We start from the raw sequence: 14,874 nt of genomic DNA, 5'->3' as shown, positions 1-14,874 counted from the left end.
CAGGTCACAACCTGCTGGCACAAACAAGAAGGAAGAGGGGAAGGACACAGAGACCACAGTCCCTCGGCCGGGCAGTCCCCGTGTGGTACAGGCTGGAGACGTGTGTGGCACTGAGAGCACAGCAGGAGGGCTGTGGCAGCACTGAGACTGAAGCCCCCAACACACGGTGACGGGCAGCACAATGGCAGCAGCATGGGAGCCTGGCCAGGTGCTGCAGTGCGTGTCTGCTGGCCACAGCGGGCCACTGCTGTCACTTGTGGAGCAGGACATGCAGCAGAGCTGCCCATGGGTCAGTGCATGACAATGGAGGGGACCCAGAGGGGTGGCTCAGCTCCAGCTGCAGCTCAGTGAAGACAGCACTGCAGGAAGGGGAACTTGGCGGGGGCCCTAGGCTATGAGCCCCAAGGAGAAGGAAGCCAGTGAGGAGCATCAGGACAAACCCTTGGTTACCGGTTACCGAGCAAGGAGAACCAGGGCAAGGCTGTGGTGTGCAGAGCTAAAGGGACTCTACAGTTACGTTCTTAGAGACACAGCTTGGCTGTTCTTGGCTTTAACCTTTGCAATTTAGAAGTGGATCGACCTTTAACCTCCACACTGACAATACAGGGAAAGCTGTAGTATCCGCTTTGAACTTAAAAAAAAACCCAGAACATGTTCACAAGCACTATTCCAATTTGGAAGGAGTCATAGTTACGAGGTTGGTGATTACCCTTCGAGGACAATGTAGATGCCAACAACATATGATGAACAAGCTGAATAAGGAAAAGGCTGCTCACATGTTCAACTCTGGTTTCCAATCAACTTCCTATCAAGCACACTAAGCCCCTACCAAACTCCTCAGAAAGATGGGGCTTAAGGTCCCTGCCCTTACTGTCATGCAGGGCTCTCTGCACACTGCGAAGACCCCCAGTAACATCGAATGGGCAAAGCTAAGCTCTAGATGGAGCACATATCAGCCGAGGCAGCCAGAAAAAGAGGTCAGCTGCTGGCCAAGACGGCTTGGAGGACCCCCACCAGGGCTGGTGGTCAGCTGACCCTTCTCCAAGCAGCCCCATGACCTCACTCACTTCTGTCTTGCTAGTTCTGACAAAAGCACTCTGCAGGGCTGGTGAGATGGCTCAGTGGTCTAAAGCACCTACTTAGAACAAGCTTAGCAAAGCACATGGACCGTGGTTCAATCCCCCAGCACCACATGCCAGCCAGCGCCGCCCCCTGGTGGGCTGAGCTGGCCACACACACACACACACACACACACACACACATAAATAAATAAATAAATAAAATTTAAAAAAAAGAAAAAAGCACTCTGCAGGGGTGTGCAGGACAGGAGCAGGGAACCAGGGCACCTCAGGCCAACAGCCAGCGATGAACAGAGAAAACTAAGGTTTTGCCCGCCCACCCAAGAGCAGCTCAGGGCAAAGGGCTCTATCCCCAAAGGTCTAGATGCTCCAGAAGGTAGAGTTTAATAAAAAGTTGAGAGGGATTTCACATGCATATTTCCAAGGATCTGCTCAGGGCAGGAGGCACAGTATAAGTTGTAAGGTTCATCAGTTGCACTTCTGGGTTTCCTGGTGATGTGGGGACAGAACTTAGCAAGGACTCCATGCGGCGCCACATACACAGTAATCCAGTTTTCAGCATTAAAGAGAAATATTCGGTGTTTCCTGTTCCAGGAGAGATCATGAAAGGTGTCCTGCGTACATCTTCAGACAGGTCGCTGCTGACGCTGGAATGGGAACAAAGAAGGTACCTCCTTGTGGGGGCAGCGCTGTGACCCAGGTCTGTTCCAGCAATGCGCGTCTGGCAAGCATCAGAACAAGCCCAGCATGATGCTTCCAAAGACAAAAGCTGTCCCTGCTGCCGATGGCGACTGCCAAGCTGGGACGAGTGCAGCCAGGCACACAGGGCTATGTCCACGACAGATTCCCATGCATCCGTCGGCCAGATCAAAACCAGTGAGGCCAGCAGAGCAGGCCACGGCAGGAGGTGACAAGTGTCAGGGCTGCAGTGCTCAGTGCACAGGAGGCGTGCAGCACCCCAGCTGGTGCACCCCAGCTATGCACCATGTGGAGGGAGAGACATGCTCACGTGAAAGCAGTGACCACCTTACCCAGCCGCTCCCTTCCCCTGGGCCCGGCACTGCTCAGGCCAAGCCTGATCCCTGGGTACAGGCCTTCTAAAAGGACTGCCCTATAAAGAGCATCGGCTTTTTCTTGTTGGTGCCATGGAAGTCTGGACGTGATGGCTGGAATGGCCGCAGTCAGTGTGCAGTCATAATGGCAGAGTAGAAAAAAGTGAAGTACAGAAGTCCTTGATGACGCTGGGGAGGAACTGAACTAACATAATCACCCTGGAATCACCTTCTCTGCATGATTTTTATGACACCAGATAATAAAACTTGTTTGTTGTGGCTCACAGTGAAATGGTACCCTTACAAGCCTTGGTTGGAAATGACCTCTCTGGGCCCTCTCCTGGCCACCCTAGCTGGAAATTCTAGCACCAGCTTTGAACAGAAACACCCTGCACTGACCCCAGCTCTGCCTCTGACTTACTCAAGTCTCTCTGAGGCTCAGCTTTCTCTCTTGTAATTTACATGTACAACCAAGGAATTATGAACAGGTCAGAATGCAGGGTCACCCGGATTAAATGAGGTAATGCATGCAGGGTGGCCAGCTGACATCAGGCACGTAGGAAACATCCATGGAGGCCTGGGTGTGAGGCACAGGCTGGTGCTATCCTCTGAAATGCATGGTGTGTGCAGCATCTCTGTGGGCAGATGCAGGCAGAGGGATTGGAAGTCACTGGAGAACCATCGAGGCCTATTGTTGACATCAAAGGAAAGGATCAGTGAGGACCAGGACTGGGCTCCCAGGGCAGGACCCAGCTGCCATAGCTCCTGTTAAGACGCAGGGCTTTCCTTGATTTAGAGAAAGGGCAGTGGTGGGGCCTGCCAGGGTCACAGGACACCAGGACCATGCAGACAGCACTGCACATCTGACCACACTGGACACACAGACCCAGCAGGGCTGGGGTCGCTGCGCAACATCAAAGGCGCCAGGCACCTGGGAAGACAGGCAGAGCTGAACTGAAGCAAGCAGCTTCTCCACACAGCAGGTGTCTCCCCATATTTACAAACCTGGGAAGAGAGTCTGGTGTTGTTTTCACTTATTTTTAGTTTACCTGAAAAGAACTCAATTTGTAGGAAGAACAGCACCCAAACCCCTGCTTCTGGAGGCAGTCTGTGTCCCACACCTGAGAGTGCAGTGTCACCTCAGTCCCACATCACAATAGGGGTATGTGTGCATGTGTGCGCATGCGCTGTGTATGCAGATGTGCGGATTTCCCAAGATGGACTTGGACATAAAATTTAATCCTGGGACACCAACTAGACCCATGAGAGCCATTGGAAAGGCGGCGAATACGCACAGCTCTTTGCATGGAGAAAAACACCTTTCACAGAGAAGCACAGCGATAGTGGAAGCTCACTGTGTCCTTTGAGTCTGAGCTGGGATCTGCTCATCATCCACTGGCTTTGAGGATGGCCACTTCATCATGAGGCAAACACAGATGGCTTTCTTGTACCTCAAATGCATCCTCCTATACTTGCCTCTGTATGAGGACCTTCTTGATGACTATCATCAGTGATGCAGTTTTGAAGATCTTGTGTTACAACAGCCACCACATACATGCATGCTTCCATCTAACCACACACTCACACACCCATCCATCCATTCATCCATCCATCCCTGTATCCATCCATCCATCCAAGTACCCATGCATCCATCCCTCATCCAGTTGTCCTTTTACCCATGCACCTATCCACACTTCTACATGCCCATGCGTCCATCCCTCACCCATCTATCCATGTACCCATGCATCTATCCCCACATCCATCTAGCCACATACCCATTCATCCATCCATCCACACATCTATCCATGCACCTATCCATCCACACATCATGGACCCATGTATCTATTCATCCATCCATGGACTATACCTCCATCTACACACCAGTCCATGCATCTATCCACACACCCATGTACCCATCTATGCAGCCAGACATCCATACACCCATGGACCCATACATCTATCCACAGAACTACTCATGCATCCACCCATATACACATGCACTATGAGTCCATCCACACATCCATCCGTACACCAGAGGCACATGCATCTATCCACAGGTCCACTGTCAAGGGTTTATATCTGATTGTGCCCCAAAAGTGACATTTACTTAAATGGGGAGCTTGTGGATGGTAAATGGATGAACAGGATGCTACAGCTAGCTTGGTACTGGCAGGTAGGCCCCAGTCAGAAGATAGGGGTCAGTGGGGACATGACCTGGGAGAGTATGTCTCCCTTACTAGCTCCTTCCTTCACTCTCTGCTCCCTGGATGCTAAGGGGAGAGCTGCTTAGACCCTTCCACCATGCTCCCCTGCCTTGGAGCCAGCCAACTATGGACTAAAACCTCCACAAATGAGTCAAAATAAATCTCTGCTCCTTTAAGTTGCAGAGATTGGGTTGTGTCTCTCTGATGAGGAAAGTGACCAAGACATCCCTGTACCTATGCATCTACCACCCCTATACCCATGCGTCCACCCACATATCCACCCCTGCACAGGTCTACCCAAGCATCTGTGCAGGCAGCGGTCCATGCCTTCACACCAGCACCATGCATCTGTCTATCCATCCATTTACCCACCTCCTCCCCAACCTGTCCATCTCTGCATCCACCCTTCTACCCAGCCACCCAACCAACAGGTGTACACCAAGGGCTTGCCATGGGCCAGGCGCTGTGGGGAATGCAGCTCGCACAGAATTCTGCTGTAAGATTCCCATAATGCCTAACTTACACAGGTGGACCCTGAGGCCACGTTACTTACCCAGAGCATCCTATTAAAGAGTGGCAGAAATGGGCTTTGATCCTGAAGGCTACCCAACCACAGGTGCTCCTCCTGCCTCTGAGCCCCTTCTGTCTCAGCCTCCTATGCCTGTTCACCTCCACCACTGGCTCATGTCTGTCCCCGGCTATATAGGAGAAGCCACACTTGGAATCAAGGCATCACCCTTCACAGACCTTGTGACCTGCAGAATCCTCTGTTGCTTCCACATGCCTTCCTGTCTCATCTGTCAAGAAGTACACAACCATGAGGTCTGTGTTTTGGCTTTAATGTCTTCAAACACTGGTGAGCAATAGCAGTGTAGTGAAAACATACTGATTATCCCTCTTCTAACAACAGGAAAAACCAACAGTGCAGACCTAGAAAAGCCCCAGGAGGGAGAGCTGCTGTCTCAGAACACAGCAGCCAGTGAGAGAGGAAACCTAATGACCACAGCTCTATTCCTGGCAACACTAAGAAAGTTTGTCCATGTCCCCTGGGGACGGCGAGGGCCACATGGAAGCCTAGACTTCCGTCCTCGCCTAACCACCTCTGCACCTTCCCACCTCTGCACCCTGCTAGGCAATGTCTCCAAAGTCTCCAGAGACTTGCTTCCCACTTCCACGGATCACAGACTACAGCAGAGCATGATAAAATTGTTAGAAAAAATGCAGGACAGTGATAGGAGGATACAGAAATGCCTCACAATGGAACACCTTCTGGCTACAAACACAACTCAGGGAACAAAGACCTAAACTCCAGAGCCAGAATCCACAGAGAAGCTGAGTGCACGCAGCTCCCAGAGGAAAGCTGGTCTGAACAGGCTCCAAACCCGAGATCCACACTGCACTGGGTAGTGATGCTGTGTCTGCACAGGTCACCTAGGGGGATGGGCGTGCCACCCTGCAGATGCAGCGGTGGGGACGCAGCACCCGGGAGGCTGTGCTGTGGGGTGGCGAGAGGGGAAACCTCAGCCCCACACACTCAGTTCCACTGTGAACCTCAAACCACTCCCCACACTCAAGCCTGCTTTAAAAAAAACTGGAAAAGCACTATTCTGTGAAAGACTCTACTGGAAAGGGGAACGGTGAGAGAAGAGAACAAGTCCAGACATGACTGTGTCAGGGAGCAGAGGCTTTCAGGAAGGAGTCTCCCACTTCAAATTCTGGTCAGAAAACCTCTACCAACCCTGTGTCCCTGAAACACATCTGTCCTTTCAGAGAGACACCACTGTGTGTGACTGTTACCAGGCAGACCATGTCCCTCAGATTCCATCTTGGAGCTCCTGTGTCCTGTGTGGACAGATGCCATCTGTGTCCTCAGCCACCGAGAGCTCGGGGACACAGAGGTGAACAGGGAGGCTGTCCCCTCCTCTGTCTTCCTCGGGTCCATGGACCCCACAGAACCTCCCACTCCCCGCCTCCTGGGGGCTCTGCTAATGATTATAAATGGCAAACAGTCTCCAATTTAATTGCAAAAGCTAATGATGCAGGGAGCATAAGATTAGATTCACCACAGAAGGCAATATCCTCAAACAATAAAAAAAATGAGAAGCCAGAGTGAGGAGGCCGAAATCGATGGGAAGGTTCTGTATTAAATACCATAGTGGAGGGGCGCAGAGGGATATTGACAGAACTGCTGACGGCGGATAAAAAAGGAGGAGAGAAAACTAAATTGATCTCTGTAGAAGATAAGTTACAGATTAATCGCCCTACCATGAAATGCTTGGGAGATGACCTGGGTGTGCGGACGCATTTGCCACCTGATTACAGAGTAGGGTGGCGAAGGCAGGTGAATGCTACCACGCCCAGCACGCCAGAGTGGGGCCCAAACCTCTCTCAGGCACCCCGACTTGGTCCTGCCTGTGTGACCACAGTGAGGTCCTCTCGGTGTTCCTGAAGTGGCACCCCAAGGCCCAGCATGACTGCATGTGACAGGACAACATTCCTCCTTCCGAAGCTTCCAGCAGCTGGAGCCTAGCTGGAGGGTCGCCATGGCCAGAATTCGACAGACTCTGGAAGGCAGGCCACATGCATGTCCTTGGCCCTCCACCTATAGATGTCCCTGGGCTCATCTCACAACTGAGTCTCCTTCGAGCTTTCTGTTTTACCTTGAAAACGTAATGTAAAATTTTGGGTCTACTTCATACTATGGAAATCTGGCTGGTTTCCTCTTTCTTTTCACTTTTTTCTTTTCTTTTCTTTCTTTTTTTTTCTTTCTTTTTTCTCTTTTTGAGACAGAGTTTTTATTATGTAAGTTCAGGCTGGCCTTGAACTCACTTTATGGCCCAGGCTGACCTTGACCTTGCGGCAACCCTCTTGCCTCAGCCTCCTAAGTGTTGGGATTACAGGTACACACCACCAGACCCAGCCTAGGCTGATTGGGAATTAAAAACAATTTTTCCTTCAACACTAGGAAAACAGGCCAACTCTCCGTTTTTCATGAAGGGCTGTGACTTTTAAACTTTAACAAGTCACTTAATATTTTAAAAAGTCTAACTTTCCATGCCACATATTAATAATGACCAATCGTTACTCATGTCATCTCTTCAACCCAGAGGATTGAGGGACGGATTTATTAATATTGTAAAGCACCACGAGGGAAAAAAAGCTAAGTAAGCATCTAAGTGGCAAATAAATATAATGTGGACTGTTAGCAAAGAAATCCACCTGACAGATACAGCTCTCGGTTCCCTGAGAGCACCGGAGGTGACAGGGCCTTTGAATACAGGAATTAGGAGGTCTCCCTTCAGTCCCTCAGCATTTCTGTCCTGAACTTGTTACTTTGCCATAAACAAATGAGGCGCAATTATAAATTCATGTTTTAAGAAATACATTTGAAAAGAGAAAATTTCATAGGCTCGGCAACTTATAAGACCTGTTGAAAACACAACAGAGCTAGAGATGAGATACAGCTCCACAAGAAGGCCCTCCGCTTAATCTCTGGGTGCACACACACACACACACACACACACACACACTGGTGCACAGACAGAATCCCAACACTGGGGCAGTTAAGGTATGGGGACTGTTGTAGTGAGGCAGTCTGGGCTACATGAGCTCAAACTCAGCCTGACTACCCAGCAAGACCCGATTTCAAAAAACCAAAGCGTAAAACAAAATTTTAAGGACTCAAAAACACATACCAGTATCCGCTCTATAGAAAACAAAATATTCAAAGTGATGAATAATCATTTTTATGACTCATGCAAATACATTAAAAAGCTAGCTAACATCGTGAAGTAAATATTTTATATGAGCTTCTACTTGAAAATGTGACACTGGCGCCTTTCGTTCCGTCGCTTCGTGCCTGCTACTCTTAGTGGCGTGTGGACCTCATGCCCATCCCCCACCATGAGCTCACACTTGGCGGCGCTGCCATCCAAGATTAAGGGGTCCCCGGCGAGGAGCCGGGTCAACATGCCTGGACCGCCGCATGCAATAAAAGTCCTGCGCGGTGCCGCGCCCTTGGGCCTTTGAGTGCGCAACCCAGTGGCCGGGCCAGATGGAAGACTCCACGGAGGTAACGGATGATACAAGCTCCAAGACCTGGTCTCCCCAGGTTTCCTGGCAGCGGCTGATGCTAAAGAGAGCATTTATCTTTGGAGCTTGCCTAGGCTAAGAGGCCAAGTCTTCCTCTAGACCAGGCAGCTTCCAGTTTGCCGTTCCCTGCCTCAGCTTTGACCCACTGGGTGTAAGGGCAACACCTAACATCTCAATACTGTCTAGAGTTTGGAGAGACCTTGAGAAAGAAGACCCAGGCAAAGATGAACAGGTTATGGACAAGTTCTATAAACAACCTTTTGCCTTGGTGAATATACCTGTGACTACTGGTTGATCAATAAAGATTGTTGAAGTGTCAAAAAAAAAAAAATATGTGACACTGGCAAAATATACATTAACCAGTGGCCAGATCAATTACTTAAATAAAGAATAACCAAAAATTGTATGTTTTCTTGTTAATTTGTATAAGCTAATATAATAGGAAAATAACTTTATCAAATGTATTCAATACAAGAATTGACAGGTTGAAATGACACATGCTTGATTCTCATGATGTATGCAAACAAACACACTGCCTGATAATCTCAGGGTAAACTGTTAAGTGGTTAAAAAGCCACTTATCACAAAGCCATGTAGGGCAGTGCATGCTTGTAATCCCAGCACTCTGGGAGGCTGAGGCAGGAAGACTGTAAATTGAAGCCCAGCCTAGGCAACTTAGCAACTTTGTGCCCCACATAAAAAAAATAAAAAGGGCTGGGGATGCGCCTCAGTGCAAAGGCCCCGAGTTCATCGCTAGTGCTAGGGAGAAATCATTAAAAGAATAGTAGACTTCTCAATGTACTAAGCCCCTTGAATAAGCCAAGGACAGGGGGAGCTCTGTCAGCGAGGCCTGGGCAGCACCTCACAGGGCTCCTTGCTTTTATGGGGGAACCCTTAAACACATGCAAATCAAGAAGTATATTCTGAGTTTCATTCAAAGGTCCAATTCCAAAGCAAAGCCCCCAGTCCCTGCCATTGTCCTGCTTACCACTGCCTGGCTGGAGCTTTCCTGGAGATCCCAGAGCAGGATGTGGTTATCGGCCAAAGAAATGACTTTCTTCCCGTCTCCCATTGGCTCCCACGTGATGCTGAGAGGAAGAGAAATGCCAAGGATCAACGGAGACACTGCAAGTACTCGCTGACCCGCCTGCCTCTTGGAGCACTATGGCCAACAGCATGATGCCTGCTGCTGCGGATGGGGCTGTGGCCCTCAAACACTAATGTTGCAGCCTTGTGCCCCAAGGAACAGTGTTTGGGGAGTGGCAGCACCTTGATGACCAGAAAGCTGAGAGAGAGGAGGTCAAGAAATCTGCACCAGGACCAGGCTGCCCAGCCTGTGACAGAGGGCCCGTCCACAGCCCAGTCGATCCCACCCAATTCAATGTGTGTGCCAACAGTTAAGTCCTATCACCTCCCAAGTAAAAGCTACAAAGACAGCTGCGTCTGCCAGCACGGGAGATCAGTGCCTGGAGGACCAGAGAGGCAGCACTCATGAGGCGCGCCAGGACATTCTGCCAAATCCACAGGCATGGGCTCTGTGGGGAGAGGACAGCCTCAGAGAACTGCTGGTGAGCAGCCAGTCAAACTCTCGAAACACTGATTTTTAGAAAGCTAAGGGACGGCAGTAATGCACACTGTGGGTTGAGGCAGCATCAAGTTGGGGAGGCATCTGAGTAGCTCCAAGCCTCTGCCTGGATAAATGGGGCCGGAGATGATCTGGACAGGACAGGAGCAGGGAGAACAGAAAAAGCCCACGTCCTTGTATCTCTAGGATGCAGACTCAGCATGCAGGCACTTTGGCCTGGCCCGGGCCACCTAGGGTGAATGCAGTGGCAGCCAGCAGCCACCTGTGCTCTCGGGCTGTTGTCCTACCAGCTGAACCTATGCAGAAACCAGGCAGGGGTGGAGGCTGGTAGAGAGCCTACTCGCTCTCACACTGCCCTTCCCAGGGAGAAACAATTCAGCCAGAGTATGACCTGGTCCCTGCACTGAGGCATATGAGACCTGGTTATAGTGTGTGTGTGTGTGTGTGTGTGTGTGTGTGTGTGTGTGTGTTTTCCCACATCAATGGCTATTTTGTAGTTTCCTAACTTTGGTGTTTCATTACTTGGCTTTAATCTCCCTATCCTTTTACTTTCCATTTAAACTCCAGTCTCTCCTTTTTTCACACTGTCTCAAATCTCTCCTCCCTCCTCTCTTCTTATACATAAATATTACCATTAATGCCTCCTTTTTATTTATTTATTTATTTTTGGCCTATCTTATGTTATTACCCTCCTTTGTTTTTCTGGGTAGGTGGAGTGGCAGGAAACTTTTAAAATAAGTTTCATTTGTCGATATATAGTTGGTTCTTAGGATGTGTATATTACTGGTAGCTAACGTTCTCCACAGAAAGTTCTTCCAGGGATGAACCTAGGACTTCACAAAGGGTCAAGGAGATGTTCTCAAACTGACACACACTCATCTGCGGCATGTCGCAAAGACAAAGCCATTTGTTAAAAAAGACCTTGAGTATGACATCCATGTCAACTGATCTGCAAACTTCAACACAAAAGCACAGGAATCACAAAAAATAAAGCAACAAAATGGTTTCCCAAAATTGGAAACTCCTGCATTGATATCTGGTTCCAAAGATACCAATGTGGTAAAATTCCACAGAATTTTAAAATTAACCCACAGATGATAGAAATAAGCAGCTGGATGAATTAAGGAAGACTACACAGGAAATGAAAGACCGCTCCAGCAAAGAGACAGGGAATCTAAAACAGAACATAAACAGAAATCCTGGAAATAAAAACCTCAATCAAATAAGAAAAACTCAATTGAAAGTTTCAGCAGGGAGTTAGATGAATCAAAAGGAAAAAAATATCAAGGTTTGAATACACAATAGATATATTAAAATGTTCAGTGGGAATAAAGAAAACATAAGACTGAATGGTAAGAGTGTTCAAGAGCTCTTGGGCCTCTCTCTCTCTCTCTCTCTCTCTCTCTCTCTCTCTCTCTCTCTCTCTCTCTCTGAACCAGGGATTGAACTCAGGCCCTTGGGCTTGCCAGGCAAGCACTTATTCTACTGAGCTATCTCCCCAGCTCCTGGGCAAACTCTCAAAGAACAAATTTAAGACTCACAGGCCTCAAAGAGTATGAAGAAGTACAGGCTAATGGATATTCACTGAAATTGTAGAAAAGAATTTCCCAAATCTGGAGGATGGGATGGATACCCAGGTACTAGATGCACTTAGAACCCCAAATAGACACGACCAGAAAAGAAGCGTTCTATTACACATCAGTCAAATTGAAGGAAAAAAAAATCCAACCTAGATTATTATGTCTAGGTTATCCTTCAAAACAGTAATGAAAATAAAGACCACCCAAGATAAGATATCTACCATTAAGGGTTTGATCCCCAGTCCCACATGCCATGCTGGCCCCACCCCTGCGATGCACTGCGCTGGCAAGAATGGGCATGGGGGCACACGCCTGTAATTCCAGTGCTGGGGAGGCGGATAACAGGAGGGATTAGTACAAGTCTGAGCTGCATAGTAGAACTCTGTACCAAATACATAAAATGAAAAAGAAAGAAAGAAAGAAATTTACCACTAGCCTAGTACTGCAGAAAGTACTCAAGGGAATAGGAAACATATACGAAAAGATAATCATAACCATAAGACCAAGTAAAAGAATATCTCCCTGAGAGTAGATAAATGAAAATCACAACTGAATTAAACATTAAAAATATAGCAAGTGACAAGAATTTGTATATATATTTCAATGTTTCAATAATAACACTTTATGAAATGGTCTTAATTCTCCAGTTAAAATACAGACTGGCAGATCAGATTAAGATACACACACACACACAAACAAACACACAAACTATATTTTGCCTGCAAGAAACACACCTCAGTGAAAAAGAAATACAGACTAAAAGTGAAAAGCTGGAAAATAATTCTCTAAGCAGCTAGAGCCCCAAAGCTAGCAGCAATAGCTATAACATCTGACAAAACAAAATTCAAACTAAAATTTGAAGACAAATAAAGCCACTCTATATTGGTAAAAGGAAAAATTCACCAAGATATGTCAGTTGGAAATACAGTAACACCATGCTTCATGAATGCTTCTGTTCATGAACAATGTGGTTTGCAAACAGAAACATTCAGCAAAATTTTGTTTCCATGTAGCCATCTTCCAAAGAACTGCAGAACAAATTAACTTCATGAGCCAAGGAACCACTACATACACCCCACATAGGCACACTTGATTTCATAAAGCAAACATGACTTTAAAATGCAGCAACAGGGCCTGCGTACACAGAAAGCAGTGGCTGGGGATTCCCTGGCGTGCCTTGCCGGTCCTGCCCACGGGTGCACTAAGATGGCGATCGAGACTGGGTGTGGTGGCACATGCCTGTAATCCCAGCACTTCCGAGACTATAAACAAGAGAATCACTATGAATCCAATCTGTGTAGTGAGACCCTGAACACCCTGTAGGCCCTGCCCTAAATACGGGGAAAAACCCCAGAAAACTCAGCAACAGTGGCTGACTGTAATACCTGCCATAGATACCACTGGATCTGAGCTTGGTGCTGTGTTCCAGGGAACTGGGGAAGTGCTGAGAGAAGACACATCCCAGTAACCAGGGCAGTGGGCAGCACAGTCAATGGTGAGGGCAGGCTTCTTTAAAAGTATCAAGAACTGCAGGGCTGGGGAGTTGCGTTAGTAGAGTAAGCACTTCCCTGGCAAGCGCAAGGACTTGAGTTCAATCTCCAGTAAAAGAACTGGGAGATAGCTCAACGGCATAAGCACCTGCCTGGTAAGTGCAAGGTCCCCAGCTCAATCCCCGGTAACACACACACACACACACACACACACACACACACACACACACACAGTGTCAGGAACACTCACATGACCACCTTCACACAAAGCCAAAACTTACCAGGCGGCTTATTTTAAGGGAGGACGTATCTGGGAGCAGCTCTGCCTGTCATGGGTTCTGAACCGCAATGCCTCTGGAGTGCCTACATTTCTCTGGTGTCCTTCTGCCCAAACCCAGCCAGATGTCTCCTAATGTCCCCCAGGGTCTGAGAGTGTCCCTGAGCTCCAGGTCCTGCCCAGTGAAGTTGTCAGTCTGTCTTGTTCTCAGGCCGCACGTGGTGGGAGCTCCCCACACGCTTGGCCTCTGAGGATGTAAGCACAGCACACACTAGAGTGCCAGGGACACCGGGCTGGGGCTCTGCCCTGAGAGCAGCCCACGAGCACCATGCGGCAGGTGTGCCTGGAGGGCAGGTTTCCTTCTGCTCTGAGGATGTGCTGTTCAGCAGATACTGAGCCACCTCTGGCCACAAACCAAGATGGCGTCTGTCACATCTGGGAGGGCCCATGCGGTACGCCCTGAGGTCTATGAGTTCAGAGCACAAAGGAGCGCACCATTTGCACAGTGCAGGTGTTGATCTTGCCACATCATCTGGGTGACCCACAGATTCCAAGACCAAGGAAGGGAAGTAAAACATAAAATAAAAAGTAGGTACTAATATTAGGTATGGTACCAGCAGTTTACTAACTTGTGTTTTTAAAAAAAGCTAGATTGGCTCAGGAGATAGCTCAGCAGTCTAAGCGCCTGCCTGGCAAGCGCAAAGACCTGGGTTTGATCCCTGGTACCACATGCTGTGCTGACCCCGGAACCCTAGGTGCTCCATGCCAGCCACTGAAACCGGGCAAGGTGGCACATGCCTGTAATCCCAACGCTCGAGAGGCTGGGCCAGAAAGACTACTACGAGTCCAAGCTGCATAGCGAGACTGTACCAAATAAGTTAATAAATAAAAGATTTTTTAAAAATAAAAATCTAGATTAAGGAGAATGCAACCAACCATTCTGGGGTGGATGAGTAAGCTCCCTATTTTTTTTTCCATCTGGGATTAATCTAAATGGGCTGTAAAGGCTGTGGTAGGACAGGCTGCAGATGTTCTCAAAGACAAAGGCATGAAAGCCACCAAACATGCCACATGAGAGTCACCATTTCCAACAAGAAACACCTCTCAGTTTCCACTGCTGCCCATACCACAGGTCCTAGGAAGATGGGGGGCACAAGAGGTGATCCACAGGGACAGGAGGCTAGGGGCCCAGCACTGTGGAACCCCTGGTGACAAGTGCCTCCAGACCTTGGAATTACATTCCAATCTGGGCTGGTTTACTAATTAAAATCTACATGCACCCCTCCACCCACACCAAGTAGAGTAACTGAAAGCTGCTGCTGCTCAAGAAATACTGAGAGGATCTCCAAGCAAGGCCAGAACACCTGGGCTCCCCTTTAGGAACCCACAGCTCCCACAGCTTACCTGCAGAGCTAGACACCCGCAGCCAGCACACGCTGCGTCCTACATGTTCCTTCTGACAGCACTGGTGAGTGGGTGACCATGTTCCTGCCCAGCCTGGACAGTGTCCTAACT

General features: G+C 48.7%; 1 protein-coding gene across 1 annotated transcript in view; it reads right to left on the bottom strand.

Annotated features, from left to right (window-relative positions):
- Window positions 1-14,874, bottom strand: part of Eipr1 (EARP complex and GARP complex interacting protein 1) — a 98,920-nt gene that overhangs the window by 6,457 nt on the left and 77,589 nt on the right. Inside the window, exon 5 of the mRNA XM_004648059.2 lies at window positions 9,416-9,515. Coding sequence (XP_004648116.1) covers window positions 9,416-9,515 — 100 coding nt within the window. The remainder of the gene's footprint in view (window positions 1-9,415; window positions 9,516-14,874) is intronic.

Source organism: Octodon degus, unplaced genomic scaffold (assembly GCF_000260255.1).
Source record: "Octodon degus isolate 3935 unplaced genomic scaffold, OctDeg1.0 scaffold00351, whole genome shotgun sequence".
NCBI classification, from domain to species: domain Eukaryota; kingdom Metazoa; phylum Chordata; class Mammalia; order Rodentia; family Octodontidae; genus Octodon; species Octodon degus.
Note: the sequence above shows the minus strand (reverse complement) of the source record. Positions and strands in the feature narration are given on the sequence as shown.